At 48.2% G+C, this 14,279-nt stretch overlaps 1 protein-coding gene across 1 annotated transcript; it reads left to right on the forward strand.

Annotated features, from left to right (window-relative positions):
- Nucleotides 1–612: 612 nt before the first annotated feature.
- On the forward strand, nt 613–12,375 carry LOC311364116 (brain-enriched guanylate kinase-associated protein; the record flags this gene model as incomplete). The annotated part of the gene is made up of 6 exons (XM_084484132.1): nt 613–710; nt 2,997–3,158; nt 5,161–5,227; nt 6,537–6,644; nt 7,393–7,473; nt 10,831–12,375. 6 exons carry the CDS (start codon nt 613–615, stop codon nt 12,373–12,375), a joined length of 2,061 nt encoding a protein of 686 aa, XP_084340258.1.
- Between the last annotated feature and the right edge of the window lie 1,904 nt (nt 12,376–14,279).

A 14,279-nucleotide genomic window follows, 5' to 3' on the forward strand; every position in this document is an offset into this window, starting at 1 on the left:
GCGTGTGTTTGTGTTTGTGTGTGTGCGTGCATGGGCTTGTGTGTGTGTATGCGTGTGCTCGTGCTTGAACAAAAGATTTGCGAGTACAGTTTGTCGACGTGTGTTTGGGGTTGTGTCTGTGTATGCGTGTGTGTGAACAAAATATTCACGAGTACAGTTTGTCAACGTGTGTGTGTGTGTGTGTGTGGTGATGGGTGGGAGGTGTGTGTGGCTATCATACAAAAAAGTTTTTGTGCATATCTTATACCTTGTTTGGGATTATGTGTTTATGTGTGTGTGTGTGTGTGTGTGTGTGTGTGTGTGTGTGAGTGTGAGTGTGAGTGTGTGTGTGTGTGTGTGTGTGTGCGGCTTGGTGGGCCCTCTTCCTCTAACCTAGTTAAAGTGATCGGATCTCGCAAAGGGTGACCCCCTTTGGCTTTTGCTTTGTTCTTTGGCAGGGTCCGTCAAGATAGAGCGGGTGGTCACCCCTGAGGCCAGACTTAGCCCCCCCCCCCCCCCCCCCCCACCACCACCACCACCACCACCCCTGCACCCCCCCCCCCCCCCCCTTCAGAAAAAGCACCCACCAAAGCCTCTTAACACACGTACGTGGAGGCTGAACCGAGCTAACACATGAGAGGCGGCGAGCACAGAACTACCATGAAAAAGATTTACATTGGCAAGACCGCCCTCAAAGTCTCCCGCAACGGAGCCAAGCACCAGAAGAAGAGGTAAGGGGGGGGGGGCGCTTGCCTTCTCTCGCGTCGTCACCTCTCATCGCCTCATCCATCCGTCCCTCCGTCCGTCCATCCGTCCGTCCAGCCACAAGCCACATCACAAAAATGCACACATTGTCTCGATATATATACACAAAGCTATACACCTTTTATTTTAACATATATATATATTTATCTTATGTTTGTTTTGGTGCCGCTAGCTGGTATTATCTAATAATAACACGTGTTACATTGTGTGTGTGTGTCGGTTCGCTGCACCCACGCGTCCTCTCACCTCTGCAGGCGGCCGACTGAAGGGCTGCTGCAGTGGCGGCGGCGGCGGCGGCTGGCGCGCGCTCTCTCTCTCTCGCCCGCTCTCTCTCTTCCCCGCTCTCTCTTCCCCGCTCTCTCTCGCCCGCCGCCGTTCCCGGAACGAGAGCACTTCATCGGTGCGAGGAGGCGGCGGCGGCGGCGGCGGTGGAGGGGTAGCGCGCGAGAGGGATTTACGCTACAGCTGAGTCAGCAGGGAGTCATTGGTGGCGCAGGCGTTAGAAACATCTCCCTGACACACACACACCTTTACAAACGGTCAGGCTGTCACCCAGCCACTGCTCGGAAAGGAGCATCATTCACGAAGAAAACAAATGAATATCTTTATTATTGATTTGAATTTGACTTTTTAAGCAACTCTTATTTTCTTTTACGGAGCTAACTCCAATGTTCAACCGAGTCCTTCAGTGCCACCGTCTGTGGGCCATGAAAGCTGGACCATTAACATTATAGCCTATAATAGTATGGGATGTTATCGCCCGATGTAAGGCAGAGAAGAATCCCCAGCAGTAGCTTGCTGAGAGCAAGCAAGAGAAAGAGGGCGTCAGTTAACGAAGAGAAGGGCAAAAGCGGAACACATTTCCATCGGCTGGGAGTGAATCCGGCTAGCTGATGATGGAGTTATTAGGCCCTGCTCTGCTGTCTCCGTCAGTCTGTCAATATGGAGTCCATTAGCGTGCCCTAACCCACACCCCCAACGGCAACCCCTCTCACTCTCACACTTTTAATGGAACTGCTAGTCCAGGTATAGTGCATGGCACGCACCCCGGAAAAATAACTAAAAATAGTCGTCACTGTGCGCTGTTCCCTTCTAATTGCATGCTCCGGTGTGCTGTGGTCAGGGCCAGTGGGAGTGGGGGGGGGGGGGGGCGGGGGGGGCGGGGGGGTGGGGTTGCGAAACACGGACCATCCCAGTCAATTGCTGTGATGGATTGGGTGGGTTGGTCCGGCTCATATTTCATCAGGTACATTACATATCATGAATAATAGTCTTTCCCCCTGTGGATCAGTGGAACCAATTGGTTGGATTGTCGAAAGGGGGGGCCGAGGGGCGGGGCCATTCCGTTCTTAACGAGGGGACTTCACAATAGCTCAGCCACGAAAGACCTCGACCCCCGATGTGGAAATTGTTTCTTTGAGGTTTAAAGGAGCAGGACCTTGCGACGGTCGTTGTACAAAGAGAGCCTGGGAGATGATCCTGACAGATTGGGCAGGCCAATCACAACTCAGGGGTGGCGCCTGACCTGGGATTGGGCCGATTGGTCTTGACCTGACTCTGAGGGTGGAACGATCTTAACAGGTGATCCTATCTACAGCATGTTCTGGTTCGCTGGGAGGACTTTGTACTCACACAAAAGACAGGTCGTTCTTTGTGTTTGTAAGTCACAGGCACTGAGCTGCAACGACCTGTGCAGTCTATCTGTGCCACGTTGGACTAGACATCAGCAGATATTGATCAGAGCAGATACGATCAGATGAGACGGTTCTTTCGTGGAGATGGGGTGGTGATGCGGTTGCATTCCGTTTGTCCTCTTGAATAAGCCTGAAAAAAAGGCTCAGGTCTCCCTCTGCGAGAGCAGGGATGTAGGTCTACTGTATTTTGTTGCATCTGCCTGTTTGGTTCGTCACACAAGCTGCATTCCTCATGACTCATCAATCTCACTGACTGTTCCCATCCCATGAAACAAATACCAACACAAGAAAAGAAGCACATTTCTTTATTTAAATCGTTGACGCTTGATGCCATGTTTCACCTTGTGTGTCTGTGTCTGTGTGTGTGTGTGTGTGTGTGTGTGTGTGTGTTTGCGTGGGTGTGTGTGTCCCTGCGCATGTCTGTGCGTGCATGTGTGTGTGCGTGTGTGCATGTGCGTGCGTGCGTGTGTGTGTGTGTGTGCGTGTGTGTGTGTGTGTGTGTGTGCGCGTGTGTGTGTGTCCGTGTGTGTGTGCGCGCGTGTGTGTGTGTGCCCGCAGCTCCCTGCTGGAGCAGAAGGAGGACCTGCGGAAGCGGCTGTCCTTCACCACCCACAAGCTGGAGCTCCTGGAGAGCGAGTTCGACTCCACGCGGCAGTACCTGGAGACGGAGCTGCGCCGCGCGCAGGAGGAGCTCGACAAGTTCACCGACAAGCTGCGCAGGTAGGGCGGGGGTCAGTGAGAGTGGGGGTCAGTGAGGGTGGGGGTCAGGGAGGGCGGGGGTCAGGTAGGGTGGGGGTCAGTGAGGGTGGGGGTCAGGTAGGGCGGGGGTCAGTGAGAGTGGGGGTCAGTGAGGGTGGGGGTCAGGGAGGGCGGGGGTCAGGTAGGGTGGGGGTCAGGGAGGGTGGGGGTCAGGTAGGGCGGGGGTCAGTGAGGGTGGGGGTCAGTGAGGGTGGGGGTCAGGGAGGGTGGGGGTCAGGTAGGGCGGGGGTCAGTGAGGGTGGGGGTCAGGGAGGGTGGGGGTCAGGTAGGGCGGGGGTCAGTGAGGGTGGGGGTCAGGTAGGGCGGAGGTCAGGTAGGGGGGGGGTCAGGGAGGGTGGGGGTCAGGTAGGGCGGGGGTCAGTGAGGGTGGGGGTCAGGGAGGGGTGGGGGTCAGGTAGGGCGGGGGTCAGGTAGGGCGGGGGTCAGTGAGGGTGGGGGTCAGTGAGAGTGGGGGTCAGGTAGGGCGGGGGTCAGGGAGGGTGGGGGTCAGGTAGGGTGGGGGTGCTGCTCCGTCAGCTCTCGCGGGGGACTGTAGTGTGTGAAACTGAAGTGACTTACGAAAACAAGGTGGAGAATAAGTCAATGAGTATTGGAGAAAAACTATTACTTGAAAGGTGATAGGTACGATTCAGGAGCTAGTTGGAGTGTAATTAGTTCGCTATCTGTGAGTGAAATGCTCTCTGCACATTTCGTACCATTCAGGGCATCTCTGCCCTGATTTGTTTAGGGAATTAAGCTTGCCTGTCAATCACAAGTGAAGACTCCTCAGTGGGGGAGACATTGAGTGGGCGGGAGGGAACAGAGTGGGTGGAGGTGTTTCTGGGTTGTTAAGTTTCAAACTCTCCTCTCGATCTGTTTTCTGCTCTCGCTCTCACTTTAACAAGTGTCAAAACCGTGCCTACAGTGGCTTTAAGTGGGCTGCATGGGTATGTTTCTACATCTAAACTAGACAGCTGTAGGAATCTAGGATATTTTTGTTTGTTTCTGAAAGGCTAATATGAATGAGCTGTACAATATTAGTAATACTGACTGTAATTTGTAGTTGTCCACTTCATCACTTGTTCTTTTTCATTCTTATTGTTTGTATAAAAGCTCCACTCTTGAGAGACCGCAATTGACGGCAAAGTGTAGGAGGTGTGAAGGCGAAAGACTAGCTTGAAAGTTTGATTAAAGCTGCGTTCGGTTCAGTTCTGTCACACAGCCATGCACGCACAAAGAATTTGTGCGTGCATGGCTCTCTCTCTCTTCACTGCCCCTCAGCTGTCAATATAGTGAAACAAAGCAAATAGGAGCGTTGGTATGGGCCTAATACTGATTATATTTGCGTGGGACGTGTGCACAATTTCTGATGTGTTTGGCTATGTGGTCAACGCACGTTACCTAACCTAATAGGAATTACTACACTGTCAATTTATACGCGCTGTTTTATATTTAAAAAAACAGTGTTACATTTCTGCTACAAGATCTGCCTTGTTTTCATACAGTGAAGGGCTGCCTAATCTTTAATCAAATCTCCACCCACAGGAAGAACTCATACATTTCTAAAATGGGTCTTTCGGGCAACAAACTGAGCTAATAATGATAATAATAATAATCACCTGACTTCCCTCACCACACAGAGCAGACCACTCTGATGCATCTGTAGCAGCAGCCGTGTGAGATGAGGGAACATAAGCTCATTGTAGTTGTTCAGCGTTTCAATAAAGTTGAGATCCGGGCAGATGGTGTGTGTGTGTGTGAGTCCTACCTTGTATACCCTGCATACCCTGCTTCATCTTACTGCATACCTGTGTCTATATATGTGTGTGTGTGTGTGTGTGTGTGTGTGTGTGTGTGTGTGTGTGTGTGTGTGTGTGTGTGTGTGTGTGTGTATTAGTGTGTATGTTCATGTGCATGTGCGTACAGGGCAGCATGCGAGGAGTGTTATTGGTTCATGAGCAACACTGTGCTTTGTCCCCTGTAGAATACAGAGCAGCTACTCGGCACTGCAGAGGATCAATCAAGATCTGGAAGAAAAGATTCACAGAAATGTAAGTGGTGTGTGCACACTTGTTTGGTGTGCATGGCTCATGGTCATGCATTTATGTGTCCCTGGCTTATGTGTCCCTTCCTGTACAAAAACCAAAGGGGAGTTGAGAAAATTCAAGTGAACCATGCTGTTTACATCATGGGTTTACATACATGGGAATACATCAAAGCTGAAATGTGGGAATGGGAAAGGCCTGCAGCCTTTGGTGCCACTGTCATTAATTCTGGCTTATTTTGGACGCCCTCCTGCTTACATCTGAGCAGCATAGCGTAAGACGTTTGTCTTTGGCGCTGGAGATAAAATTAACCAGGTAGCAGAGGATCATCGTTCAACCACCATTAACGATGTGCCTTTCCCGCCAAACAGACAGACTTCATCAGTAATGGGGGCCCCTAGTTTGGGAGATAAAAGACAGAGACAGGTGAGAGTTAGGACCCAGCTGTCAATAGCGTGGTGGAGTGGGAGGTCACGCAGACTCAATAGAATAGAAGTTATTGCTGCGTTAAGAGAAACCTTAACAGCTCCTTTTGTCGTTGCTATTGATTCATCATGGCCATTGAATAGGTTGAAGTTTCATTCATTATGGGCCGGTGCTGGATAGGTTTGCCTGTGAAGCTTCAACCGCCTTAACAGTGTCAACACTTTGTCATTACGGGAGAGACAAACGTTACACAGTGAGATGGGCAAATGTGTTATGTTTCTTAACAGTCACTGACGATGGTCAGTCACCTTTTTGCGAAACCTCGCCAGAGGTTTGAGCCTGAATGAGGTTCAAAGAGCTAACAGTGCCTTCAATGAACACCGTTGCATGTTCAACTTCTTAGGCAACTTATTAGGCAGTTATTTCATTTTCAGCTGGCGCTAATAGCCTTCGTTATTTGTTCAATTGTTGAGCTGTGCCACCGCTTCATAGAATTGAAGTCATTTTGTTTGTCATTTTTCAAGCGTTGCATTTGTATATTGTGTATTCATATTGGCTCATTAGTTTGGCAACACTATTTATCTCTCATTTCATCACAAGCTATTAGTCTAATAAACAGTAATGAGTGTGTGTGCAACAACAAAAAGCATTGTCCCATTTCCACACTGTGGTCTGCACGCTTTCATCCAAATCAAATTCCCGACGTGAATTGATGCATTTCAATAAATATTTCATAATTCAATCATGGCATTCGTAAAGTGCTTCTCAAGACACCAAAAACTCAAACCAGAAAAGTGGATACTTTGGCAACTAAGCCTCCCCCTCCCTCCCCCCTCCCTCCCTCCCCCTCCCCCTCCCTCTCCCCCTCCCTCTCCCCCTCCCCCGGCAGACCCAGCACCACGACGACGAGAAGCGGGCGCTGAGCAGGGAGATCATTGTCCTGAACAACCACCTTATCGAGGCCAAGCTCACCATAGAGAAGCTGCAGGAGGACAACGTGAGCCTTTTACTGTCTCAGCGTGACACTTAATGGGTCGTTTGTCTGCAGCAGCAACTTTATACAATTTAATATCACTGTTTTAAAAATGGCAAATTGCTATAATTTGCTATAATTTGCTATAATTTGGTCAAATTATTTCATTCGAGCCAATTTGAATGATTTGATTGCTTACCTGTGTGCACTCTACCTGCGTGCTCTCTCCCCAGGCTGCACTCATTGCACAGTCTTCCACGAGGCTAGACAAGCATTTGGCTCTGTGATATCAGAGAAAAGCAAAGACTTTTTAGTGAATGGCTGTTATTAGTTGTATACTCTTCTAGGTTGAGATCCTTTCCATCAGCAAACAATGTCTTGTTTTTAGGCAAATGTCACTACTTTTTAAGAACATAACATAAGAACAGAACCTGACTGACAGCCGTAGACCATAAAGAGGCCATTTCCAAATGTCAAGTTATTGTGATAATGGTTGTGATATTAGTGATATTTTCATTATAATTTTATTTCATAATGTTATGTTATAATATATATATATTCACAAACACACACGCACGCACGCACGCACGCACGCACACACACACACACACACACACACACACACACACACACTATAAACACACTGTAATATTTTAATTATAGGATGTGGAAGGGAAGCAAAAACGTCTCCTGGTCATAATTCAATGCATAACATCCATAACATGCTCTATACCAGGGCACAGCCGCCTCACACAGTCCTGTGCTTCCTCAGGAGTTGTACAGGAAGGACTGCAACCTGGCCGCCCAGCTCCTCCAGTGTAACAAGGCTGTGTACCGGGCCCAGCTCTCTGAGGTAAGCCCACACACACACCCTTTGAGTTACCCCTCCACAGTAAGTGAGTCCTTATCACAAAGCCTAGTGTTATTAGCATGCGTAATAGCATTTTATCTATTTACATTTTTTTTAAACAGAAACGTGTTTTTTTTTTTTCTAAAAACCTTCAGACACAATTGGTTATCGGCATGGACATATCTGCATTACTCACTGGACTCTAGTAAAAATATATACATTTTATTACAAAGTAATGTAGAAGGATTGATAGACATTTGAATACAAGAGAGTATTTCATCTTTAGGTGGGGTCAAAGCTGTATGTCTAGTGTTCAACCCGGTTTGTACAAAACAACCTAAAACCATTAGCCTGACATCGCTTGACCCATTTGCAAATGCCTTTTAGTCTGGCACCGCTCAGTTCATTTTAGATTTCCAAGGGGTGTAATCAATAGGCGCAGACCAAAATCCCTCGGGGCCCTACTGGATAGACCAGAACCAATCAGAGCTGTGAACCAGGGGACACATCTGTTTATGTAAATGCCTCAACAGCGCTCCCATAGGGCTCTCCTCTGTGCAGTCATCGCATCAAACCCGCCATATAACAGTTAAACTATTGTGATTGGCCAGACCTGGGCTAGGTCTGCCGGGAATCTGTCTGAACAGGAGGGCAGCCAGACACATTTGCCAGAGCCGATAAAACATGAGCTCGCAGATTCTTCTTGTTCCAGGGTCATAAAACCGTATATTCTCATAATAAAGTCTCAGAAGGTGAAACTGCCAGGAAGTCAGACCTATAATCTAACTTTTTATTTCTTTAGTCAACAGCACTGAATCAGTAGGAGCATCGTAAAAGAATTGTAATTGTGTAGAGATTGATACTCATGTCATTGAATAGCACACACACATATCCACATTGGTGTTATTGGCAGGGTTACCACAGGTGTATCCTGTAACATGACTCACAGTCTTGAGTTTCATTAAACTCTGCAAGGGCTCCAGTATTCTGTATTGGGGCACCGACATAATTAGTGTTATGTGTTACCCTGCTAAGCCCGCTGCCCACCTGTATTAGATACAAATATATAAATACACAAATATACCAATATCCAAATATACACATATACAAATATACATACAATATATACAAATATGCACATAAACAAATATACAAATATACAAATGCAATACAAATACAACTGCACATTATACTCAACCATATCACACATGCACAAATGTGTGTCTGTATGCATAGATGTGTGTGTGTGAGTGTAACCCCAGTTTTACCAACAGAGTTTGTTGGCACTGCTTGTGCTGGTTCAGCTCCGGGCCCTGGGCCTCGTCCGCGTGACAACAGCAGATTTGTAATCTGGGTCCGGGTCCATACACTCAAAGAATGGTGGTCCACTTTTTGCCCGAATGGCTGAATGGAAATATCAATGTGAGCGGCGATGCGATCAATGGTGATGCAAAGCTCTTGAAAGCTGAAAGCCCAGTGCCAAAAGCAGCAGCAGAGCACAGCAGCAGAGTGCGCCGAGCGAAGCATATGCATAATATGCATATGCATATGCACGCCATCATGAAACACAAAGAGGCGCCCTGCAAAGAATAATGCATGTGGTATGTTCCTTATGTGTGTGTCTCTCTGTATGTCCAACAACAGTGGGCCCTTGGGAGACGCATGAAAGTGGGGGACACTTTATAATAACTGTCAGTAATCACTCAGTTTTGAGCCTTTGGTTAACGATGAACAAATCGTAAGCAAATCATAAATATAGATTGGTAGAAGATAAATAAGTGCTCAGCCTACTAGCCTATAGAGTCGCCTGTACCTATTGATCGGCTGATCCATCCATAATAGATCGTGGTGGCCACTTGTGATGTCACTAGAAAGTTGATATTGACGTCAACATCACACTGGGTGAAATAGTTTCCCTTTAACATAGCCCATATTAATCATCTGCAAATGTGAGTTAATGTTTTGTTAATGATTAGGTCATCATAAACTATAGGCTTACCTTAAGACTGTGCCTTAAGACTGAACGTAATTATAGAGTGTTACCTGAAAGTAAATCAATGAATGTTACCAATGCTATGAATGCGCTGCTTGGACCCTGAAGCACATTTCATGTTGTTTGATTTGTGTATTTTGTATTTCACCCTCCAATGTACTAACACGTAAGAAGTGGGTGTTTAATTATGGGCTTCAATATCTGAGCAGCACATGAAAGCTCATTTTGCTCACATGTGAAACAATAGGCGCACTGTAAAATGTGTGGACAGCCATCGCCTGGCGTTTAGCGTGTTCAAAGTTGTAAATTATTATGAATAATTATCCATTCACTGTCCCAGAAATTGGCACGGCTCCCGTTTCTCCAAAGTTATAATTAGCTTGCATCTCCTTGCCAGCCGGCTAGATCCATGTTGGCTGTGTGCTGCAGTTGGCCTAAAGCTTGTTGCTATGGAGAAGCAGACACAGAGGACGGTATGCAGAGGGCTATCGTTGCGGAGGTATGGACTGGAAAGGAAATATCTTTCAGCCATGGATTTACAACTCCCCTCAGTCCTGAACTATGGAGTTTGGCACAGTGATCACAATCACTGTGTGGGTTTTAATGCAGGCTTTTTGTTTTTTATATTTTTGCAATGTAAAAATGTCACTGCTTTATTGAGTGCACCCCAAAAATCGATAGCACACAATTCACACTCTGCAATAAACACCAACATAAGACCAACAAAACAGCTTAATAGATGAATGAATGTATTGCTATATTTAACTGAATCATTCATTAATTAATACATGAATAACAGTGTTCAGGTATGGCATAATGTCTCTTCATGCCACAAATAGCTAAAAAAAAAAAATATATATATATATATATATATATACTGTATATATAATATTATATATTCAATCTGCTGAGCATGCATATAGATTTCCATTATCCAGCAGTGCATTAGAGCAGAAACGCTGCTGAATCTGTTCCAAGTGGTACAAACCTTGTACATCATTCCTGAAGCCCAGCAGGATAACGACACGCTATGCTGCTACAGTGACAGATCACACTCCATTGTTCCACTCCTTTCCATAATGTATGATGAAATTCAGCCCTTAAGTTGTACTAACAATTTTGCAAAGATGCAAAAAAAAAAAACATTATAAATTTTTGGAAATGGTGACAGGTTGGACGGGGGCGGGGGGGGGGGGGGAATATTTTGGAGTTACCGGCAGGAAAATGATCATATCAAACTGTCAAATTCCTTCCAAGTTCAGATTTCTACACAGATGGATGTGTGTCATTACGAGGTTGTCTTGAGCACCAACAGGTTTCGGGGGTCTCCTGTTCATTGTGGTCGACCTTGTGCTCTCTCCTCCCAGCTGCCTGCAGACCTTCAGCAGCGGGTCACCCTGCACCTGGAGGAGTCCCCTCTCGGCCACCCCTCCTACGCCGACTCCGTCCCCGGCTCCGTCATCGACGAAGTGCTGGAGAAGGCCGACGAGGCCTGCAGCAGCAGCCAGGCCTCCCACTCGCCTAGCCCGCCGCCCCAGGAGCATGGCTTCCTCATGGACACCTTGGGCAGGGTGGACCGCCCCCGCTCCGGCCAAGTGCTGGGCCTGGGCTTCGGCCTCCGTGCGGCCTACAAAACGGACCTGTACAGCAGCGACACGGCCCTGTACTGCCCGGACGACCGGCACCGGGAGAGGAGGCCCAGCATGGACCTCCATGGCCAGAGGAAGCTGCTCTACGGGCCCCAGAACTCCATGGACAGTAACCCGGAGGAGGCCCCGGTGGGGCTGAGGCCCGGCTTCTCCCAGGAGCACTTTGGCGGGAAGTTCCCGGGCTCCAGCACCTACTCCAGCTTCAGCGGGCCGGGCTCGGAGGACAAGGGCGAGGGCCCGCCCAGCAGCGGGGGGTCCTCCCCCCACCACCACTCCCTCTACATGGAGTGGCGGGACGCCGGGGACTACGAGCGCAAGAGCAACTCCTCCTGGGAGCGGGACAGCCCCGGGGGCTTCTCCATCGGCGCCCACCCCTTCCAGCAGGCGGAGCTGAGCCACCACCAGCACGCGCACCACCAACACCACCAGAACGGCAGCTCGCCCGTCTACAGCCGCACCATGTCCTCCTGCTTCAGCGAGCCCTACGAGCCGCTGCCGCCCTCCTCCTCGCCCAGCGTGGCGTACGGGGACAGCCGCCGCGGCAGCGCCCTGGCGCCGGGCGAGGAGGAGGAGGAGGAGGAGGAGGAGGAGGAGCTGATAGGCCGCTGGCGGCAGCTGAGCGTGGAGGACCTGAGCGCCGCCGCCTACCGCAGCCCCGGCCGCGCCTCCCCCTACAGCTTCTCCGAGCAGCACTTCTCGGTGCGGCCCTCCAAGATCCGCCTGGGCCCGCTGTACAGCAGCTTCCAGGAGGGGGCCGACTACTACCCCCACCAGGGGGCTGCCGACTCGGTGTGGGGCGGCGGCGGCGGCGGCGGCGGCAGCCCCAGCTCGGAGCGCGGCCCCGTGATGATGATGGGCCGGCAGTGCCACAGCGCGCAGGCGCACCTGTACCGCGCCAAGGAGGACAGCCAGGAGTCGGAGAACAGCCTCTACCACTCAGGGAGCTCCAAGGACCTGGAGGGCAGCGTGGCGGGGGCGGCGGCGGGGGGGGCGGGGGCGGCGGCCGGGGAGGAGTACGCCCCGGCCAGCCCCAACAGCTCCAGCGAGTCCCTGAACCGGGAGGCCACGCTGGAGATGCAGGCGGCCGAGCTGCAGCACTATCAGGCGGAGATGCAGCACAACCTCCCGCCGCAGGGGAGCCAGCAGACGTCCCCCCCGCCTCCCCCGCCTCCTCCCCCTTACAGCCAAAAATTTGGTACCCTGGGTCTCTCCAGGAAAGACAGTCTGACCAAGGCCCAGTTGTATGGAACTCTTCTGAACTGAAAGAGCCTCAGCGTTTTTGGTTTTGTTTTGTTATAATTGATCATTGGTATACAGGACGCAAATTGGCATGTGTTAGCCCAGCCGCTAATAGCGTGATTGTGACCAGAATGTTGTTGTTTTTTAAGTATCACGGTGCCTGGGAATAAGGAGTTATATTGCAGTATCATGAGCGTATAGTAATCACGGCTTACTGATACAGGGCTTTGGTTTTGAAACAATGGAAGACAGCATTCATGCCGTTATATAAGCAACAAGCGATCGAGGATGGGCGTGTTTTAAGAATGTAAATGTGTTTGAAGTTCAAATGTAAAAAACAGGAATGGCGGTATTCAAATTCTTATAATTGAGTGATATTTTTTGTATGTATGTTGTTAACATGCCATAAACAACCAAGTGAGTACGATAGTTTTTTGAGAAACGCAGAACATGTACATACATTTCAACAAGAAACTGCCAACCAGCCAGTGGCGAGAGAGAAGTATGAGGAAGATATTTTACGCCAACACAGCACACATGATTTGTTTTGGTTCATTATTTTTTAAGCAGACTGGAATTGTATCAGCCATGTAAAGATCTAAGTAAGAATTCTGAAAATGGGTGTAGATTTTACCTTTTTCTTTCTTCGTTCCTGGATTAAATTACAAGCTATTGATTGATGTATAATTTTATTATTAATGGTTTTGGAGAAGTATACTTCTTTTTGGTTAATGTAATGTTTGCTATATATCCCAGAGATTACCGTTTCCTATTCCCATTCTACCTCAAATTTGGATTGCCCACATCCCTAATGAAGCCACTGCAACCCTGTTTCTATGACAACAATGCATGTATCTATATTTCTGTTGTTTTGTTGCCATAATAAAGCACAAATTAACCCAAGAGGCACTGCTTGGATGTTTTGCTTCAAGCTATGTTGTGACACATTGCCACGCGAATGAAAAAAATTATGATGAGAGACTAAAATAAAGTTTTCAGTGTTGAATATATCAATAATAATTAATTCTGAAACAGTAAACGGTACGTTTCATCAGTCCATATTAAGTGCTGTCTTTATAATAAGGGATAAGAGACTCGATCGGTTAAACGGAAGTAGTGGAGCAGAGGTGACAGAGGACTTGTGGAGACAAGACACTCGCTGGCAACCCCTCTGAGTCGCATCTTTTCAATCCTATGAAGTATGAAGCCTGCTGATCCCAATTGTTTCTTTATGTCCGTGAAGGCGACGGGTGGTTGGTTGATCGTGATTCATGATCACTGGAGTTCCCGGTTGAGTCATGGGCGGAAGGCTTCTCCTTGTCTCTCGGTGTGATCGTTTCTGGTTTGGCCCATGTGTTACCTTTTTATTTTATTTTTATGATTATTATCATTCTATTATTTTGTTGTGCGAATCGATATGGTGATGCGTTTAACAGTGTTTGAAAATCCGTAAAATAATCAATTGGACTTAGAAAAAAAAAAAAGGATTTGCACAAACGTTAACCAAACAAACTCAAGGGACTGAAGTACCAGTTTTGTATCTTGTGAACATCCATGAGGGGATTCGTTTTAATGAAGCAGTGTGTGTATGCGTGTGTGCGTGTGTGTATGTACTGTTGGCCTATATATAACGGTTGATCTGGGGCAACCAATTATCCAGAGGAAGATGTGTTTTCGTTTGACAAACTTCCTGATTCGTTCCCATTGTTTTCTATCAATGTGGTGTGATTGTTATAATGTGGATTTAAGGTGGACACTTTAAATATGCGCTCTAAATAAGAGAGAGAGAGAGAGAGACACACACACACGATTGAATAGTTATTTCATAACCCAAGGCCCATAGCATAGCTCATTAGCGAGCTTGTTCTGTAGATACAGTGCCACTTAAAAATAAACCACACTTTTGGAATAGCCTTAGCCTGTTCAGG

This window comes from Micromesistius poutassou (genome assembly GCF_964030765.1).
Source record: "Micromesistius poutassou genome assembly, chromosome: 19".
In the NCBI taxonomy this organism is placed as follows: domain Eukaryota; kingdom Metazoa; phylum Chordata; class Actinopteri; order Gadiformes; family Gadidae; genus Micromesistius; species Micromesistius poutassou.